The 21637-nt window shown below is 38.4% G+C and overlaps 2 protein-coding genes across 10 annotated transcripts; one reads left to right on the plus strand and one right to left on the minus strand.

Moving 5' to 3' along the window:
* Nucleotides 1-245: 245 nt before the first annotated feature.
* On the minus strand, nt 246-15434 carry DNAAF1 (dynein axonemal assembly factor 1). Of its 3 annotated transcripts, none has more exons than XM_080551921.1 (14): nt 15305-15434; nt 14698-14929; nt 14211-14351; nt 13592-13727; nt 11732-11823; nt 10612-10833; nt 9698-9864; nt 9300-9421; nt 8491-8705; nt 7293-7553; nt 6570-6679; nt 3796-3864; nt 1705-2077; nt 246-1403 (listed from the first exon to the last, which is right to left on the minus strand). In XM_080551921.1, the coding sequence occupies exons 2-14, from the start codon at nt 14831-14833 to the stop codon at nt 1306-1308; spliced, it is 2142 nt and encodes a 713-aa protein (XP_080408047.1). In that variant the 5' UTR covers nt 14834-14929; nt 15305-15434; the 3' UTR covers nt 246-1305. The 3 variants fall into 3 exon arrangements, with proteins under 3 accessions (XP_080408047.1, XP_080408046.1, XP_080408048.1); XM_080551920.1 differs by having other exon boundaries at nt 15260-15393; XM_080551922.1 differs by lacking the exon at nt 15305-15434 and adding an exon at nt 15013-15225.
* On the plus strand, nt 4513-21456 carry HSDL1 (hydroxysteroid dehydrogenase like 1). 7 transcript variants are annotated; one of them, XM_080551926.1, is made up of 5 exons: nt 4513-5194; nt 16317-16549; nt 17201-17646; nt 19657-19884; nt 20586-21456. In XM_080551926.1, exons 1-5 carry the CDS (start codon nt 5157-5159, stop codon nt 20685-20687), a joined length of 1047 nt encoding a protein of 348 aa, XP_080408052.1. In that variant the 5' UTR covers nt 4513-5156; the 3' UTR covers nt 20688-21456. The 7 variants fall into 7 exon arrangements, with proteins under 7 accessions (XP_080408052.1, XP_080408055.1, XP_080408053.1 ...); XM_080551929.1 differs by lacking the exon at nt 4513-5194 and adding an exon at nt 15279-15417; XM_080551927.1 differs by lacking the exon at nt 4513-5194 and adding an exon at nt 15492-15586.
* Nucleotides 21457-21637: the final 181 nt, after the last annotated feature.

Consider the following 21637-nt stretch of genomic DNA (forward strand, 5'->3'; position numbering starts at 1 on the left):
ACCAGGCTACTGCACGTGCAGGCAATGCAAAAGGTGATCATGCTTAGTGAAATTGCATCCTGCATGTGCTGACCTTGCTGTTCACACTGTGATGTAAAATCCTCTGTGCATGCACAATGTACAAATACATTTTGATAGCACTGTGGAAACAGCACAAAAATACGTGAGGCAACGGCCTCAAAGTAGAGCTTATCCATCCTTCTGTCAGAGAAGGGAAGCAGATCACAAATTTTGTTGGAATAATCTACAGCTTTATAAAGAGAAGATTCTTGTGAAGACACTTTAAGACAAACCTGTTTTCCACTTCAGAAGGGGCAGAAGGAAAGAAAAAAAAGGTGGGATGGGGGAGCAAGGAGAAGGAAGGAGAGAGAAGCCAGTTCAGGAGTCACTGCCGTCATCTTCCATTTCAGTTTGGCACAAAACTGCCACGGGAAAATAAAAGAGAAGCTAATGAAAGAGAATTCCTTTGGTCTGGATATTAATAGCAAAACTGTCTACAACTCACTGGCTGGCTATTTTTATATTTGAAATCCAGATCCTGAGACATGTATCACACGGAAAAATAAGGAAAATGGCAGACATAAGTAGATGTTTCACCACAGATTGCCCTAGAAGGTAAAAACATGTTTTCCATCCATGGATGCTATTTCCACATCTATTTTTGCATAAGCAATTATAATGTCTATGAATATTAGATTCTTAAAATATCATTAGAAGCAATCTTGATCTGTCGTTGAGGTCTATGTGGTATGACATACTTGTGAGGTGATACAAGTTAAAAATATATCGGGTTACAAGTAGAATCTTTATTTAGTTTTAATGACAGAAACATACTACATTATGAATTGAAACTATGTAGGTAATGAAACCATAAGATACAAACATTTCTAGAAAGATGCAAGGAAAAAGAAAGGATGTGAGAGAGTGGAATTTAACCTTAAAACGCTATTGACCTCATTTTCAGTGGTAGTAAATGCTCCCAGCTGCCCTGAAGAGGTGAGGGATTTCTAGCACTTTTGCAAGTGGGAACACAAGGCACTTGTTACCTGCAGGTTACAGAGGGTTATGTGCTGCTTTCATGCTGGCATCACCGTACATTCCGCCCTGAATGTCATATGTTGGAGGCTGCGTTGCCTCTGAGTGAAACACTGAAGTCCTCATGGTGAAGGCAGTGTTTTTTTATACCACGAAGTGTTACGTCAGTTTTAACTGATGGGCCCACTGCTGAACTTTGCATTTGGAGAACAACTTTAAGCCGTCAGGCAGGCACAATGTTCCAGATTTGGTTTGTTTTATTCAAAGTGATTAATCTAATCCCCTCTTACTGTCCTTGTCATCTTGTGGTTCATGAGAACACTCTTTGCCTTCAGCCAGGGTCTGTACTTCTCCATCACTGCCATTTCCTGTTAAAAGGCAAGTGAAAGGCAAGTGAAACTCACTGGTAGTCTTTAATACTGGGAAAAGAAATGTAAAGCCCAATTTAAATGATACAAAGCAAGGAATTCTGTGTAAAAAAAAAAAAAAAGAGAAACATTTTAATTCTTAATTTATTAGGCTTCCCACATAAATAAAAGGAAGAAGTGGTTGTTAACTAACACGGTGCATTTAAAGCTTTTTTGACAAGAGCTCAACAAATCCTTTATGTTAGTGTGTGTACGCCACCTGCCTTTTACTCTGTGATTAATTGTATTGCTGTAATCTTACCAGGGCAAGCAACTGTAATCTTGCTGTCCTCTTCCCACAGGCTTGGGTCATCTGGTTGATTGCAGACTGATGACAAGAGTAGCTTATCAGTAGGTTCAGAGATAACCTCTTGTATCAAGGCTTTACGGGGGTTAGCTTGTTTGTCTTTGGTCTCCAAGTATCTTCCTGAATTAGAGGGCTCCATAAAGAAACATTCAACAAAGGGTCTTAGGCGCTCATTTTCTTGCGCTTTATGTGTCTTAGACACGTTCGAAAAAATTGTTGTTGGAACTTCTCCTACTGGATGCTCAAATGTGGTTTTATTGTTTTCCTCTAAGGCAGAATCGCTGTCATTTGTCATTTCAGAAATTATTTCAATATTTGGGTGACGTTGCTGTAAAGGCAGAAAATGTAATTGAAAATATATCCTTCTAGATATAACAAATGAAAGATAGGTAACTATCTCCTGAATCCATACAACAATTGTCATCCCTGATGTGCTTTTCTCCCAAAATGTATGGAAGATCTGCTTCACACCCACAGCTCTTCTCCTTTGCAGATTGATCCTGGGTTAACTGCATGGCAGACATTAGCCATGAGGTGACCATGAACTACTAACAGTTCAAAAAAGAAAAAAAGGGAATATTTCAGCAATTCAGCAATGTGTAGCCGCTAATACTTTTTTTGATCATTTTATCAAAATGAGTACAAGCATATTTAAAAAAAAAGATAGCTTTCATAATTGTGTAGACTAGATCAGAGTAGTCTGGCCCTTTGATTTACAACTTACTGGTTAGTTTCGATCCAACCTGAAAGCAAATTTATTTTTATGTCAGACAAAAAAAAACAAAGCCCCAGTTTCCCAAAACCACATGCTTCAAGAGCAAGCCACTGACAAGGGCAAGAGGATTCATGGGCTCAGATGTATTATTTTACCTTTGTCACAGCAGGAATTTAACCTTGGCTCTTCCACTGCTCAGGAAATGCCCTTAATTAGGAGGCTACAGGAATTCAGGGCTGGATTTCTGCTAAAGAACCAATGGTATTTCACATAAAGTGGAAGGTTTGGGCAGTGATGCAACACGACCAAGACTGAGAGGTCAACATTTCACCACTGTGACTGACACTTACGTTCTCATCTTCCAGGATCTCTCACAATATGCTGACTCTTACTACTGCTGTTTTTAAAATATTACTTACCAGACTCTACCCAGTGTCTAATCTAATGTCTAATCTGACTTCCTTTAAGAACCAAACACCCTTAGGAGCATGAGAGTTGCTAACACACGTTCCTTTATTAATCCTCTTTGTTCCCTGCCCTATTCCTTCTCTTATCTTCTACGTGGAGGCTTTGTTGGCCAAGACATTTTGCAACGTTTTTGTGAGGATGTGACCAGATGAGCAAATAAAACCCATGCCTTACACAAATGGACTGTAGGAAAACTTTACAAGTTCCTCCAAGCTGTTGCAAAAATGTGTACTGTATGTACTATATCAGCCTGTCTCCAGCAGGGCAAGAATGAGCCATCAGCAACACTAGAATCAAAGCTGTCCTTTTAATCTTTTTTTTTTTTTTTCTTTTTCCTCTTTAGTTTCTGTTTATAGTCTTGTCTAGCAGCTTAGTCTGAGCATAGCATGATGCTACTGGGGGCACGAACCAGTGGGGCTGGAATGCATTGTATATCAGTAGTATTAAGTGAAGCAGAGGAGTTTTGGTCTCTGTATTTTCAGTTGAAAAGTCTGATTTTATTCAGTAGTAGGCTATTGTACAATCTACTCAGTCCTTTGCAGCATATTAGTACTAGTAAATATATTTTATCAGTAATCTTCATTGAAAAGCTATATACCACTAAGAAGTTATTTTTATTTAACTGTTGCATTATTTGACCTTAGTTTTTCATTCTCCTATTTTTACAATGCAAAAATATAAAAAAAATCAAATTGAAAGAAGATTTACAGGTGGATATACAAGATGTGATGAAACATCCATTTTAGTTTATAAGTGCACAACTGATTGTGTCTTCCAAGACAGCATTTCACAACTCAGATTGCCCTTATTTCGCAAAACATTCATAAGGGAAGCTTCATCACTGGAATTAATAAGAATCTTACCTTTTGAACAAAGATTTCCTCTTCTGGGGGAAATTCATTTACATCTATAGCTTCTAAATCAGGCAGTTCCTGAAGACAATCACAAAACCAGTGGGAAAAGTTAGCTCTAATCAATAAAATATGTCATCCCTATCTCATTGGGGATCTTTTTCAACACAATGCTTTTCCAGATAAGAGGCCACAACTAGAAATACTGGACTGTCATCTTCTCCAGGATGACAGCTTTCTCTGTTAAGCATATGTGGGAAAAGTACAATTCATCTGTCTCCAGAAATAGCAGATGGGAAGGCAATAACCTTAATGTCATTGGAATGGTCTTTTCTACTCTGCTGTGTGACTAGGAGGTTAAAAACAACAACAACAACAAATAAATAAAAAAAAAAAGGAAGGAAGGAAAATGGATAAACAAAAAGACACTATAAAGATTTTAAAAGGAGATGTGGTTTATGTCTCTTAGCTGTTTCTTACTCATTCAGTAGACTTAATCTCAACTGTAATCCATCTTTATGGGTAACAGCCAAAGTAAGATCTGCCATCTATTTGAAACAATTTATCAGTAAATTCTGATAATCTAAACACAACTAATAAAATAGTATTTTACTGTGGAAGCCTTGTAATTAAGGAAGTGGAACAGTAAATTTGCTGAGAATTATTTTTCCTCAGGCAAGCCCAATAATTTCATGTTTACATTAAAAATATTATTTAAGACAAGTTACTGACATGAAAGCAAAACTAGGGGGCGGAAATACAAAATTACACGTAGAATGTAATACCTCTGCCAAATTTTTAATGCAGGCTAATACTGGTAAAAGCATCTCCTTAAGTAAGGTGTTTTTAGAGCTCACTGGTTTTGTGTAGCAACTTGCTTGGCATAGCAGCATCGGGAACATCTAATCTGTACATTTGGTGTGTGAAGACTATTACAGAATTAAAATCAACAAATAAAACGTGTTTCCTGATGTGGTTGTGGCTAGTGCAGCATGTCCTGAATTCAAATAGTTTTATAAGAATACGATGAAAAGTGTACGAATTAAGATTTGCAGACTAACATTAATGAGTAGAATTTGATGTAAATACGGATGTGAAATAGCTGTTAATCTTGTTGGTGAAAGTTATCCTGGTTTAGGTACACGGTATGTAGCTCAACCACTGCCAAGGATTATGCACAAAGACCAGTTCTTGCACGTTTGGCTTGTTTCGGCTTGACAGAGGGATGTCATAACCACTGCATTACAAATCCTCCTCCACTCTTCCCCCTTATATTACTACTGAGACCATCTACAGACTCCAGGATACAAACACTGACTACAGCGCTGCTTCCGAGCTTCTCACTCACAGCATCTTCTTGGTCATTCCCCACCATGTCAATGCTAGCTGTCTCCGGAAAATCTGCAGTAGCGTAAGTATTGGAGGCTGTTGCCAGCAGCTCTTGCCATTACTAAACATCAGCTGGAGAACAGAGTAGCACAGAACACTGAAATGTGTATTAGTATGTGATTTGTTTAATTTTATCCTTCTTGTTTAATTTTATCCTTAATTTTATCCTTAGAATATTCACAAGTGTTGAAAGAAACCCCACGTACATATGCTGAAGAGTTCCTTTTATACTATGTTACACAGTGGTGCCATACAGCACGAAGGAAAAAAAATCCACTGCATCTTTGAGATCTTCACCTTGTGGGGACCTACAGTATTGCTATGTATTTAAAGCTTTTGTTTCAGCCCTGTAAGATCTTCTTTGAAAAATAATATTGTATGTACTTAGAGTTGCTGCCAGTTCTCTCCACTGTCCTTGTTAAACTGATTATTAAAAATAGCTGAACAGGAAGATGCAGCAATGCAATAAGCCCTCTACTAAAGCAGTGAGTTGGGCCCTTCAATAATAGGATGGATTTTTTTCCTGGGAAATTAAGGACATAGAAAAGATATAACTGACCTTTCTAAAACATGCCAGAAAGAATTTAGTTAACAGTCTCTGTATAAGGGGTTAAACAGTATATTAAATGCTCTGGAAAATCATAAACTCAAAATTTTACTGTTGCTAATTGTGTCATAATCTGACACTGTCCGTTTAGCAGTAGGGTTGTAATTAGAACATACCAAATAGTATTCCTTTGCACTCATATTGTATTTTTCAGTGGTATTACGCATGCCTTCATGGTTAAATATTTAAATCATCAGATAGAAATCTCAGAAAATAGATGAATATATTAAAAATGTTAATCACTTAATATACGTGTGGAAAATGCAAATTCAGCATTTCTTGAAAATACACCTGAAAGTTTTATCTTGAGAACTAATTATATTATCTAATATTGCTAGCAAGCATTTACAATAACTGGCTGGCTATTTCTTCATTATGCTTTTTCCACAGTCATTTGCCTTTTCCAATGAATATTTCACTTGCGTTTTGCCTAACGGGACACATTTATTCACTGGATTATTTTTATTGTGATTTCTATTTTTCAAATAAAAGCCCCCATAACTCTCTCCACAGAGAAATCACCGAGCTAAAAGGTCAGCTTCAGGTGATCTACGGCCACAGGACAAACCAGAATTTGGTAGCCGTGGTAAATCCTTTCCACATGCTGGAAAGAATTAATACCCTACAACTTTATTGTTATTTCTCCTTTGATTCCTTCTACTTTTCCTAGTCATGGACCTTTATTATAAGTCTAGCCGTATGCTTTATTCAGCCAGGATGTTACAGGAATTAATTTGGGAGTAGACAATACCCAAATCTTAATTTCTCAAAATCTTAATCTAATACATACATCAAGACGAAGTTTCTCTGGTGTCTCTAGTTTGATCTGTTCAATTTCAGCATATTCACCCAGTTCAGGAACCATTGCCCTTTCAGTAACTGTATTCTCTCTTGGTAAATCTGAAGAATAAAAAAATAGCTAGTTGCAGAAAACTAACTGCATAAAAGGCTTTGTATGTTGCAACACTGTAGAACCAGACTGCTGGGAATCTGACTACTGTTGCTGAATTCATTGCTGAACCCAGTGCTTTGTTTATCCATCATAATATTTGTCTCCCTTAAAATTTATAAATTAATATTTGCACTTTAAAATAATATATTTCATATATCTACAAAAGAAAAACATTCTTCCATGTGCGAAGGCACAGAACTGCTTCTTGAGTTACATCCAGCTTTTGCTGGCAGACAGAATACACAGTCTGTGGGAGCATGGGAAGCCTGTAAGCTCTACTGTGCTGTCACTAAACCTAGCATGTTTGAGAAGTGGAATTCCAACTTTACATATCAGAAGCTGCAAGCTGGGCACTCAGATTTTGTGTTTGTTGTTGTATTAAACGAATATTCTACCCAGAATTACTTGCTTTTCAACTCACCACTATGGAAATCTAACGGGACATTTTTAGCTATGAATCAGCGGTTTTGAATCACAGCAAAGGGGAGTTACACTGAGACAGAGTTTGGCTTATCATCTGTACTTCCCCAGTTTGGTTTCATTCTTCGCTGTGTACGTTACCATCTAGCTCCTTGCTGAAGTTTAAGTGTTTGTAAGAACTTGACATATGTGAATCCTCTTGAATTCTTGCAGGAATACTTTCAGGTGGGAAGTCTGTGTTATCTCCCCTGTCTGGTACAAGTGTTATCACTCCATCATGAGCATCAAAACTTTCCTTTCTAAATTTCTCAGTCTTCTCTTGAGTTTCTTGCTCTTCTGATAGATTTGATGTCTCTGATGTATTACAATTTCCATCATTGTTATCTGAATTTGCAGATCCTCCTACAAAAGAAATGAATTCATTGAAACTGCTGGGTTAACCTGCCATCACTTATTCTAGATATCCAAACTGTACACGGTCTTAGTAGCTTAGCCCAAAATATGCATCAAAAGCTCCTACTTTGTTTGAGCAGCTATTCACGGTTCGGCAGTCCTCCTAGCATTGCAGCAACGTTTTTCCATCTCAACTCCCCAGCATGTACAGTTCCCCAACAAAATCTCATCTAGAGAACACGCTGTAGTAAATAACTGTCTGGTATCTATAGTTAACCTTGAGAGGACTCACAAGTGACTACATTTAAATATATGCTTGAGTATTTTGACGGATCAACTGCCAAAGTTATCCTCTACTTTATGCAATCTACTAGGTTGCTGAAAAAGTTTTACTTGCTAGTCAACTGTTTGACTTCAGAGCCTGTGAAAGCCAAAATGCACCACACAAATACTCTTCTGCACTGTAGTACTTCTTTGTTATTGTCTTCTGTCTTGTTTATCCTGAAATATGCATACTGCTCTAGAAAAGGCTAGGCTGGGGATTACTATTGGTCATGACTTTATGCCATCTTGAATAATGTGACAGGAGAATTTCTGGCATAAAAAAGGGCAGTAAGTCAGGGCATGAATACATGCTGGAACCACTACTGCCCTGACTAGCACCTGGTTGCTCTGGTGTAGAGAACAACAGCTTGAAAAGCTGAGACAGAAAGTGCTTTGCTATGGTTTTGTTTATTTTATCAGCAATGAGAAAGGTGATGATTCCTTAAAAGCTTGCTGGTTAATCTAAAATGTGGTAAGATTAATGAAGTGGTTAGTATGGGAAAAGAAGATTCATAAGTACCTTTCAAAAATTGCTTGCTTCTGTATAGTTGGGAACTATTAATTTATTGTAAACGTTCAAATAAAAGCAGACATAAACTCTTCCAAAATATTAACCACAAACCTTCTAGGGTGGCTGTTGCATCTTCGTTTCCACATTTTGCACCTGCATCTCTTTCTTCCATATACTTTTGTCTTTTCTTTTCCTCTGCTTTTTGCCTGATTGTTGCTAAAGCATCGATGCTATCTTGGATTTTTTTTCTCTCTCTGGTTTCCCATTTTTCCCTTTCTGCTTTCTCAGCTTCAAGCCCTCCAACAGCCCAGGCTTCTGCACAGGCTCTAATGAAAACAAAAGAGCTCACTGCAATATAGTCGTAAAAGATTCTCTCTCTAACAGAAGAGAAATTTGAAATAGTTTGTAGCAGCATAAAGTATCATCAACAGAAACAAACAAACAAAAAAAACCACAACAAACCATCAGATAGCAATACCAATCCCTTATGCAACCGGGCTGCACATCTATCTTATCTTGCATGTGAAACTGCAACAAAAGAAACAAAGATATCCAAATGCCAGTGATTACAACACCAAAGATCCATCAGGACTGCTGATCGTGGCTCTGCTTTCCCTGACACCTGTTCAGTTTCTGTTGAAATCAGGATTTGCTTCTGTGGCCTACAGACTTTGTGTAAAACAATTCTGTTCAATAATTAATTATCTTGTGGAAAAAAAAAAAAAAGAAAAAAAAGAGCTTAGTTTCTTTTAGGTATGTAGATTTATGTAGTACAATTCTATTGTAATGAAAGTTACCCACCCTCAATAAATTTTACCAGTCAGTCTTCCATTCCTTGCATGACAGTATTGCTAAAAACTGGATGTAAGATCATTAGCATTTGAGCCTTACTGCTGTGTAAAGATGTCTCTGTTTCTTACCTATCCTTCGGGAAAACTGGTCTGTCATCCAGATATGTTAGCTGTTTTAGTCGAACGGTAAGTGTTTTTCTATAATTAGTGATTTTCTTGATCACTTGATTTCCCATTAAATTCAGCACACGCTAGAGAAACAAAGGAAACAAATTTCAAAGTTCAGATTCAAAAAAATAACAAAAATACACACAACTTGGATATGTACTTTCCCTATCATTTCAAAAGCAAGTGGTAAATAGAACATCTTAGTTACTACAGGTAATCTACTAAAAAACTAAACACGTTTAATAACATTTTAGACCAGGACCTGGACCATTTAGACCATGCACTGGACTACCTGACAAAGCTTTTAAAAAGTATTCAACCATATACATGATACAAACCCTCAGCTGCATTCAGCTTACCAAATTAGGCATTGCCTCCAGAATAGTTATAATATTTGGATCACTTAAGTTGTTGTGGGAAAGATCAAGAACAGAAATACTTGGGCATTCTTGCAAGTGCTGTATGTCTTCCACTGTTTCTAACTTGTTGTGAGCAATCTGCAGAGTGTTCAGGATTTTCAGACAAGCTGTCAGACAAGAACAGTGCAATGAAAAGAAAGGTAAGAGTCACTGCTTCATGGTGATTTTCTGGAGCAAGTAGAATACTGCACTTTCAACATAATTGTTTATATTGAATTCTGGGAAGCTTTTTTCTGTATTTGTTGTTCTGCTTATATGTACTTTTTGGCTATGCCTCCACAGATCCTTTCTTCACCTCAAGAAATAGTTGTTTGTTTTAAGGATGGTTGATTGTTTTCAATTCACCTTTTGAACTAGTCAGTTACACAAAAGCAAGAGCTTCTGTTTCAAATTACCCTTAATGTAAACAAATGATAATATAGAGCATTTTTTTCTTTAATTTTCTGCTGAAGATGGAATAAATCCTTTCAACAGACATAAAAGAGCTGGTAATCATGTCTGCAACTGCCAACGCACATCTTAACTGTAAAGTAAATGGTGAAAACCGGATCGTCAGCCTCTCTGCAAAACAGCTCAGTACTGAGATGGTATTATGAAGTGAGGAAATACTATATTGTTCTGGCTATCTGCATTTAAGTAGTTATTGTATGTTTTCTCATCTATTTAAACTGCATAATACATAGGTTTGACTTCAATGGAAACCTTGTGGACTTTGGTATTGGATAGTGTACAACATTTTAACATGATTTAAAAAAAATCTTAAATCTACTGCAACTAACTGTCAAAGCTTAGCTCCTTATAATTTAAATATTAGCTCCTTATAAGTTAAAATATTTTGCACCAACAGTTCTTACAGAGATTCTCAATGGTCTTGACATAGTTGTTACTGATGTTGAGGGAATCCAGCTTTTCTAAGGATTCGAGATTTTCAATTCTGTTAATTAAATTGAGTTGCAAATAGAGGCAGCGCAACTCTGTCAGAGCCTCCAAATTCTCTATTTTTCTTAAGCCATTGCATTCCAGCCATAAACACCTCAATCCAGTATACTCTTCAAGGTTCTCCAGTCGGTCAAATCCTGCAGAGAAAGACATTTCAAAATGAAATTGTATTGGCTAAAAATAAGTCTTTGGAAAAATACATTTATTTAATGTATTTAAACCAGTGCTGCTGAAACAGCCTCTGAGCTGTTACATTCAAATTGATGGCAATATATCTGCTGATTCAATTGGTCCATAAAGGGAGAAAATGTACCTATAAGGTACCTAGTTTGGTCTGTACCTTGCACAACCCTCTAGATTCTCAATAAATAATGAGAAAATAGCAAACACAAGGCCAAATGTAGAAGGTAGGTCTAGCATGCTGCATTTATTTAAAACATTTCTTATGCTATCATGAATAATCAGGATTTGGACTCGATGATCCTTATGGGTCCCTTCCCACTCGGGATATTCTATGATCTAGCAGTATAAAGCAAAAAACCTGCTCAAAGATCAGAACTGGATGATCCATGTTCATTCTAGCAATTGCTCTTTCTTTCAGTAGTATTGAGAACATGCAGTGTGTTTACTGTTTGTTTTCTTCCTGACTATTTTTATGTCTCAAAAGCTAATTAAAAACTTCTTTATACAAGCACCTTTAAAAAGAAAAAAATGCATATATTTTCTTCTGAAGGCAACCTAGACCGGCATGTTAATATATCATTTTTTAGAGGCTACCGTTTTGAAAAAATAGTCTTTCTTGGTTCCTATTAATCCTTTGAATGAGTCCCCAAAATGAATTAGGTCTATAATCAGTTCACTTATCTACCTTCATATTGACTTATTTTGTTTCTAAATTACATTTTTTTGTCAAATTAAATTATGTTTCTAATTTAAAAGAATGTTTTATACTTTACCTCAGTTAGCCATAAACTAGATTCCCTGCTAGAATACTATTTAAGAATGATAAATCTATACACTCTTTCCACACCTTACCTTTATAATGCAGGTAAAGTATATCATTTAAGGATGGGGTCAAGTACAATTTCTGCTGCTTACAAATGTCTCGCAGAATCTTTTTTGTCATTCTAAAATAAAAATAGGAAGCAGAAACAAACAAAATGTATTTCAGTGCACATTCTGAAATCTTTGTTTTTTAAACCCATTTTAATGCAACATAATTAATAGCTCTTTTATGCAAGAGAAATAGCTACAGCTTTCAAGACTATACTCAGAGCAAAAAAGCTGTTGATTTTTTTGTTTAGTGTCTTTCCATTTCTGCCTGTCTGAAGTGTGTTACCAGGTTCTTTCTATTTCTACTATAAAAAAAGGAAAGTAGGTTGGGAATCTTCCTGCAAAAAGTAGTATGATTTTGTTAGATTCTGGTTCCTTCCTCTCCTATTCTTTTCTCCACTCTTTGCTGTTATATGACCCCAAATTATTTTCCATTTCTCAATCTCATATTAATGAATTTAACTTTGCATTTGCGGCTATAAGTATTTGTCGGACTAAATCTTGCAACAGTAAGATTTTCTTGGCAAGAAGATATTTTAAAAATGGAAAAAAAAAGCATTGAAGGCATACCTTTCATAATTATTTTTTATTTTATTTATTTATTTTTTAAATATAGTTATTTACCACACTGAAAACCTCAATACCGCTAAGGAACCAAAACTCTAATACAGTCATCTAACTAGTCAATTGAGTTCCTGGGGCAATATAAAATATGATTGTCAGCCAGTTACTGCTCCATAATTCTTGGAAGAAATGAAGGATTTATAAACTTTAAGCCAAATCTCTAAATAGGTACTCTTTTCTTGCATTGTGAGCCCAGGTACATTATTGAATGCTATATGGCTGCAGTGTATTACACTGACTTTCATTGTGCTATTTACAGTAGCACTTAATCAAATTATCATCATCCTCAGGCAATTATAGGATCATAAAATGTATTCCTTAAGAACACTAATTATCTTATGCAATTGTTGCTCTCTGACATCATTCTTCGTAAGAATTTCATTTTGAAGTGTGCCAACCTGATTAGCCTGTAATGATGTTTTCTATGTCTGCCGAGTCCGATCTACTTCCTGATAACTCAGAGAGAATCTCTAACTTGGCCTTAAAGGACTATAACTGTCTCCTATAGAACAGACATGTTAGAGCCAGCAGCAACATAAACTTTCTTGGGGAAGTTTCGCTAACATATAAGCAGGTACAGGAATGGACAGTTACTTTTCATTGCTCCTTATGTATCATTGCATATCTAGACCATGTCACCAGACTTTCAGCATTGTCATGAAATAGTACTAAACATGGTTTTTAATTTTATTGCAAACAAATGTGCTTACTTAGAGAAAACAAGAGAATAATCCCATTTCGCATTAATGAACAGCCATCACAGCCCATACTGGTTTAGTCTGGGTCAAAATTAAAGTGAGAGCTTCCAAAGGAGTTGTACCTTACTGTTATCTGTCTGAGGTACCTCTGAATTTCCTCTGCTAAAAATTATCTTGACAAATGTAATATTTACATTGAGATGAACTTATACAATGTATCGTCTGAATTCATACTGAGAAATGATCAAATCCGACAAAAGACCCCCACAAGAGTTTGAACAATTTTGTTCAGATCCATTAAATAGACTACATCATGTATTTAAAAGGCAGTTTGCTACCGTGGCCATAAAAGAACAGTGTAAATACTAGAAATACCAACAATTCCTGATTTATCGATTAGTCTCAAGTTCATCTTCAAAATCATTCTCCTGAGTTAAGATTAATATGTAGAATAGTGAAACCCTATTGACTTCAGTGATGCCAAGATTTAAACAGAAAACATCACTAACTGATATATTACCTTACACAGCCCCCATTTTCTTCTGTCCTTTGACTGAATGAGCTGGTTACTGACTTGTGATCACCATCTGATTTTTGTTCATTCTGTTGATCTGTTCTGGACATACAGTTGAAGGCTTTCTCTTGAGTTTTAACATCTTTATTGTAAGAAAAAAACAAATTGCAGTTCAACAATATAAGTTGGGGAAAAAGGGTCATGTTCCCAATTACTTCAGAGAAATACCAAAGAACATTTGAATATGAATTTCAAGAAAAGATATATTACAACCAAGGCATTTGCTCATCTTTTTAATGAAAGGAAGCTTAACTTTCTATAGAAGGAAAGTAATAAAATAACTAGTAGCAAAATAAACGGCTGAAGTATTGCATTTGTTTAGATCCGGAAGTCAGGTAGTACCCACTAGTTTTTAAAAGGATTATTGCAATGTACAATGATAATAAAGTACTGGCACCGGTGCTCTTATGGTCTTAGATATCTACAGTACATTACATTTAATTAAAAATAATCTGAGTTTAAGAAGACTGCTAGATTTGCATGTAAGATTTGCATGAGACCGTGATAATGGGTGTATCTGAGTTGTGGCAAACACTGTTTTTTTGTCTAGCTATCAGAAAATTACCTTTTTGCACTCTTTCAAGGGTGTCTCCAGTGCTATACTCATTCAAATTGTCTTTAGACTGTGTTTGAGTAATTGCATTTTCAATAGTCTTCTCTTCAGATTCTTGCTCTGTACCTTCTAGTTGTGCTCGTAGTCCTGACACTTAAAAAGAGACAGCAAAGACAAAATGATTGTACCAGAACATTTACATATGGCTGTAATTAAAACTTCTAGAGGTCAGGCTAGATGTATGACTGCAATACAAAAGGTATACCTCCAGAAAAAGAAAAATAAAGAAACTGAAAAAAAAAAAACGAAAAAAAGCACAAGAATATAGGTAACGGAGGTAAGTCTCAGTTCTAGCAAGATTTTCAGTGACTTTAATGGGAGAAAGAATAAACTCACCTTGTATCCAGATGAGTGACAACAGACTTGATACCATTGAGACTGACTCAGTTCTCTAAACGTTCCCTAAATTCACCCTAGCAAGCCAAGTGGAAGAGCTCACCTGTGTTGACAGAATTTCCTTCATTTTCTGTGTGGGTCGCATCGTTCCCTGTGCTGTTAGGAGGCTCTCCCGCCACCCCTTGGGCAATGACCTCCGCTCCAAGGCCTGCGTCCGAGTCTCCATTTTGTGCTTGCATTTTAAGAGATGTGATTTAGACAAAATCAACTCAAGTCGGTGTTTGACTTAAAATCCAACTGCCAGACAAGCTTTCTAAAGGCTTTAGCAGGAGAACCTGTTATAGATAAAAGACAGTACAAAATTATCCAGCCTGCCCAGCAACAACCTCTCACCGTGGAGGCCCTGAAAGGCACATGCCTCAGAGCAGTGAAGAACACAGTGAAGACCCCAAAACACAGTGAAGACCCCAAAAGCAGAGCAAGTCGCTTTTTTCCTCTCAGGGCTGGCAAGCCGAGGGGGCAGGGATGCTGCTCCTCCACCACACTGCCTTGCGCTGCCTGCCAGCGAGCTGTCACCTGGCGAGGACTGCGGGTGCTGTTACACTTCACCCCCAATGTCCCTGAGGTCAGAGAAGACCTCAAATTAAACCCCCACTTCCCTTTACCTGAACCCAAAACCCGACTTGGCGTTCCGGGCCGGGGATTCGAACCTGTGACGCTAGGGGTCCGCTGAGGAACGGGCGGCAGCGCGCTCCCCGCCCCAACAGCCGCTGTCGCCATGGCGACGCCGCGCAGGCCCACAAGGCCCCGCGGCCTGGCTCCGGTAATGGCGGCGGCGTGGTCTGAGGGAGAGGCTGGGCGAGAGGTGGCCCCGGCGGGAGGCGGCCCCTGAGGGAGGCGGCCCCTGAGGGAGGCGGCCCCTGAGGGAGGCGGTCCCGGCAGGCAGGCCGTCCCGGCAGGCAGGCCGCTGTCTGGGGGTTGATTTTCCTCTGGTGCAGCCCTTTAGGGTCGGGGGGGGGGGGGGGGGGGGGGGGTGCTGCGGGGGGGAGCGCGGTGCGTGTGGGGATACAGCGGTGGCAGGCTGGGGGTGCGTGTTTTAAAGTGTATTTAACCGCTAAAAGCGCTGTGAGCTGCGTGAAAGGCCGGGGAAAGGCTCCTGAGGCGTTTGGAAGGCTGGAGGAGGAGGGAAAGGCCCTCAGCCTGGCTGGGTGTGCTGGAGGAAGCTTGTTGCTATGTGTTGAGCTCTCCCCTGCTGCTTATCCCCACTTTTGTAGGTGATTTTGGTCGTCCAAAGGCAGTTTTTGCACGTTGAGTTTCCCTTATCTGCTTGGGCTTGGATTGTGTCATTCACAGGATCGTAGATCCATGTCTTTACAGCCCAACGGATAAGTAAGCCCTTGAGCATAGTCTAAACAGCTGCTGTTAATGTCCTTCATGGAAACTTTGTTATATTCTCATACCTACAGGATTTTGTGTTATTTCATTTTTAATTACCAAGGTTTTTGTTTGTTCTTCTGGAATGTAGTGCAGATTGATTCCTAAAGATGCGCTGCTTCTATTATTTCAAGTGTTGCATCACTTTTGGTGGGAATATGTTGAAAGACATTTTTCAGTTGCCGCTCCCTGATGTAGCACATAACTGAAACTGCCAAATCTCAATGGTTTGAACAGTTTATGTGGCTGAAGAGATCATAATTACCTGCTTTTTCTTGTTTTTCTTAGGCTTTTGATCACCATGGCTGCAGTGGATTGTTTCTACCTCCTGTACAGAGAGATCAGTCGTTCTTGCAGCTCTTATGTAGAGGCCCTGGCTTTAATTGGAGCTTGGTACACAGTCAGGAAGTGCATGACTCTTGCCTTCAACACCTACAGCATCCTCAGGCTTCACGTTGTTCCAAAGCTGGTTGGTGAGATTGATCTTGTCAAGCAGTATGGAAGATGGGCAGTGGTCACTGGTAAGAGACTGAAGCAGCGTATTTGCTTATGCTTATATAACGTGTTGTATCAGTCCTGTAAAAACTTGCTGGCGTACATCGCTGGGTGAGCCTTATGGCACAAGCTGGGGCCTGTATTGACTTGGGTTGGTGAATACAAGTTAATTTGCTTGAGCAGTGATACTGTAGTCAGTCAGGGACAGCAATACAGTGCCTTAGTAAATTCAGGTCCTCAGTGTGGTGACTGACTGCTGAAAAAGAATCCCAGAACAACTTTTCCCAGAAATTGTAAGCTCCACCCCAAGCACGTGTAAGGGAGCATGAGACTCCATAAGCAACCTCAGAGAGAGGTGCAGCCAATGTATTATTTTTGCTATGGGATTTTCACATGTGCTCAAGTTCTTCAGGAAGGTTTAAGTCATGCACCTCTGACATCCTCTCATAAAGGTTCTACTCGAAGTGCTCTGCTGTTGTCATAGAAATAAGAAACTTGTATGAGGTGCCATTGCAGAAGGTTGCTACTGACATTGTTATCTTTAGTGTTATTCAGCATATTCAGTGCCACGTCATCTTCAGAGAAGGGAATAAAGCTGCAATTAAAAGAACTGTCGAAATAGAAGACTGCAGCTGTTCTGATTTTCACACTGCTGTTCTATTTTCTATTAATAACAGGTAGCACCGATGGTATCGGGAAGGCGTATGCTGAAGAACTGGCAAAGCGTGGTGTCAACATCATCTTAATCAGTCGAAACAAGGAGAAGCTGCAGACTGTATCTAGAAGCATATCTGAAACATACAAAGTGGAAACAGATTTCATAGTAGCTGACTTCAGTAAGGGGCGTGAGGCTTACCAAGCCATTAAGGAGGGCCTGAAAGACAGAGAAATTGGGATCTTGGTGAATAATGTAGGACTGTTCTATACCTACCCGGACTATTTCACTAACCTGTCTGAGGACATGCTGTGGGACATGATCAACATAAATATTGCTTCTGCTAACATGATGGTGCACATTGTGCTGCCAGGCATGGTAGAAAAGAAGAGAGGTGCAATTGTGAACGTCTCGTCTGCATCCTGCTGTCAGCCCACACCAATGTTAACAATCTATGGAGCCTCAAAAGTAAGTTAGGATATGATATTTGATGATAAGCACTGAAAAGGAAAAGCATTATAGGTGGTTTTTTAACATGTTCAGCAAAGATATCAAAACGCTTGAAAGTTTTCTAGGGATTTGTTCATGTTTCACGTATTATGCTGCACTTCTTTTCCTCCCCATTAATGGGCTTTGAGACAAGGTCTGCTATGTGGATTATGTGTGAACTGCAGCATAAGGGTACTTCTAGGAGAAGTGTCATATTCCTCAGAGGAATGATGTTCAAACCAATAGTGGCAATTCTATGACCCATTGAAAGGCTGAGGAATTTCTTCTCTCTTCTGTAGCTGAAAAGTGTGCAGGGATATCTCAAGGTACTTGCAGGCTGGTTATTTGGTAGCAAGAGGTATTACAGTCGTGCACAAGCTGTCACTGCAACAAGAGCTGTGGCAAAAAACAAACAAACAAAAAAAACCAACAACACGCTGCTTCAGCAAACACCAAGGGGCTAGGTGGAGCAGAAGGCTTCTTATACCTCTGTCCTGTACCATACTTAGAAGCAAAAAGAACTTCCCCGTAATTTTTCTTCCTCAGGAGATCCTGACATTGCTGAATAGGATGGGATAACTAGATAATGCTGAAGTTGCCCCTGAAGTGTGCACGGATGCAGACTCGTGCTGGATAACTTGCTGCTTAATCCCACTGAGAAGCAGCCGAGAAAGTAGAAAGATCTCTTCCAGATCCAGTTGTCTAAACCCAAAGTGATGGTTGCTTCTGCTGTTGGTTGCTGCCCTCTGCTGGAGCCTAACCTCCACACAGCCTTGTTCCAGGATAGCTCTTGCAAGTAGTTCCTTCTGCCTGGAGCAAAACCAACTATATTACCCCAAAGTATAACTCCGTGTGGATTGTCTTCAGTGTGGAAACTGGCTCAAGATTCCTGTTGCGGAGCATCTGTCTCTTGGTTATGCTAAGTGTATGTAGAACTGCACTCTGAACTATATCAATGAAATGGCCTGAATGAAAAAGAACAGAATGAAACCAAAGGTCTACTAAAACTTCTTGCTTTAACCAACATCGTTAATCCAGATCCTAGATCAGCAATCTGGTTTAAAGCATAGTCTCCGGTTTGGCACGAAAGTGGGAACAAGGTGCTCTGGCATCTTAAGCTTCCTTGTGCACTAACAGTGTGGGGTGTTCAGAGTGGTTGGTTTGCATGGTTTTGGTTTTGTTTTTTTTTCCTGAAAGCAGGTGTAAGAATGTCAGTAGAAGATGCTCATTCAACAGTTGGTTGGAAACCATGCTTTTGAAAGGCCGTTGAGGATAAAAAAAAAAAATAATCATTCACAAGCAGAGTCTAAGATGTTCTTTCAGATTTAACTGGCCAGGCAGCACAACCGCAGCTTCAGTATGGCATCGGGGGTGCTCCCCTGATAAGATTAAGCCATGATCATTTTCCATTCTGATTCCTGTAACCTTAGTTTTCAGGCTTGTGCTTTCTCCTGTGATTTGGTAAAAGTAAAATGAGATAAAGGAGATGATGCAGATGCACACGAACAAATGCATGCTTAATTTTGTGCAAGGGAGTCCCAGCAAGTAATTAACCGGGGGAAGATCGGTTGAGTGTGTAGTTCACTTGTAAATGTTTTAAAAAATGGGACTTATTTTTTTTGTCCTTTTGACAGTAATTAACTTAGGAATGTCTTCTTCAATGCCCTCAGACTGAACAATATAAAAGTTATATAAAAGTTTCTGTATTGGTTTTAGGCAGAAATTCATGGGTGGTTTGTTAATTTCACATCAGAAAGCTAAGCTGTCACTTTCTCCTGCAAGGCACTGTATTGTTTTAGGTCCCAGCAAACAAACAGCAGCAAATAGAAATGTTGGTCAAGCTTTAGAAATGTATATTTTATGGTCTCATCTTTTAAAGCTAATGTTTCAAGTATGCTACAACTTTTCTGTGGTTTTACTAAAACCCTGCAGTGAGACTTGATTGTAAAAACAAACAAAATTGAATGTCTTCTGCTTTTGTCTTCCTAGACCTACTTGGACTATTTCAGTAGAGCACTATATTACGAATATGCCTCAAAAGGAATTTTTGTTCAGAGTTTAACCCCATTCGTCATCGCTACAAAAATGGTATCGTGCAGTAGCGTTACATCAAAGAGATCTTTCTTTTTTCCTTCTGCTGAAGAATATGCAAGTCATGCTATTTCTACCCTTGGGTTATCCAAAAGGACCCCTGGTTACTGGAAGCATTCAATAAAGGTAAGAAAATTCATCCAAATATTTAGTGCTTGTCAGTAGAAAAAAAGTAAGCTGTTTACTTTCTCAAGAGTCCAAACAAAAAACATGGCAGTATTCTGAAAGAGTACGGCATATACCATAAGACCTAAAGGCATTGTGCCATGTTATCTCACTAATTCTGCTCAAAAAAAAAGAAAATGTTCAGCCATGCTTGTTTTTAGAATGAGACAGTGAATCCAATTTCTAGTTGAAATATGCAACAAATGGGAAAGAGACAACACTTTATTCAAAAGCGGGGTACCTCATTGCACTTGCTGCTTGCGTGTCACGTGTCAAACCTATTGGCTCTATAGCATCAAGTAGAGAAGAAGGAACTGAAGAAATGTGAATTACTCCAAAGCGAAGACCAGAAACGGAAGGGATTCTGGCGAGATGTGGGAATTAAAGGAAGTAGACAGCATTGCTGTTGAACAAATAAACCACTTCAATATTTATTTGAAGAACTTAACTATTGTGCTGTATTCACTCCTTCCAAAAGGGCTGAATAAACTTTGGGGGGGGGGGTGGGGGGTGGAATTTAAGGTTTAGTTGCTCATGTTTGAACGGGTACTGTTGTTCTTTGAGAAACACAACATTAAGAATTTGAGAAACTGTTTAATAGAATATATCTTAACCAGCTCCTTCCTCTTTTTTTTTTCTTGTTTCCCTGTGTCTCTTCACAGTTCGCAGTGGGTGAGCGTCTACCTGAATGGATCTGGGCGTGGTTTGCACAGTACTTCTTAAGAATTATACGCAAGGAAGCTTTAACGTGCAAACTGAAATAGGAATATCTAGATGTCCAGCATAGATGAGTACTATATTCTGATCAGAGTGCTGCAAAAATCTTACGTGAACCATGGATTTACTGTAATTTATCAATACCTTGCTAAACAAATCGTGTGTAAACTAGACATCAGAAGTCTGGATCCTTCCTGCACCTTGGTGTTAAATATCTCCTCCTCTGCATTCCTCCAGGACAAAGGGCTGATCTTGTGGTGGTTAATCTCAGATCACTTTGTCTTTAAGGTAATTGTACAGGAGTGGGTGTAACTGTCATTCTGACAGTAAATAACTGCTTTTTGCATAGTGCTACATAACATCAACTTCTAATGGTGATAGAATTTGAGAATTCTCCAGCTGTGGCAGAAATGGGCCCAAAACAAATGATGCTGTCTAAAAAGACGATTCTAGTCAACTGAATTAAGTCTTATTAATTCACAGTTTTGTGGAACTTTTTGGGTCTTTTAATTGGAAGATATTTGTGTGTTTTAAGTGCAAATGTTGTTGGTTTTGAATGATGTTATTTGAGGTACTTCTCAAAATTGAAATGTATGGAAAGGTCATAGTGAGTTGTTTAAATGACTGAGAAGGTCATACAGAGCTGTAAATGAATTGGAAAATAAGCTTGGTTTTCTTTCTTATTCTAAGCGTGAATGATCTGGATCATGCATCAACTGTTCCTTCAGCAAGCTGAAGTGTGGCTGGAGAATAAAGAATGTAAAACCATATTAGCTAAAGAAAAATAATGAAGAAATAAATGCTTTGATTTAAAAACAGTGGTTGGTTTCCTATGATAATAAAAAACACGTTTTGATGCTGTATGACTTATTTATATAAAAAAGGTGTATATATATATTTACTACAAGTCATCTGGTGTTATACTGCTTGTATTTCTTGCAGACTCTAAATCTTGAGAGCTGTCCTATCTAAAAGAAGCGTATGATTTAATACAGAA

This window comes from Anser brachyrhynchus (assembly GCF_964034855.1).
Source record: "Anser brachyrhynchus genome assembly, chromosome: 12".
Classification (NCBI taxonomy): domain Eukaryota; kingdom Metazoa; phylum Chordata; class Aves; order Anseriformes; family Anatidae; genus Anser; species Anser brachyrhynchus.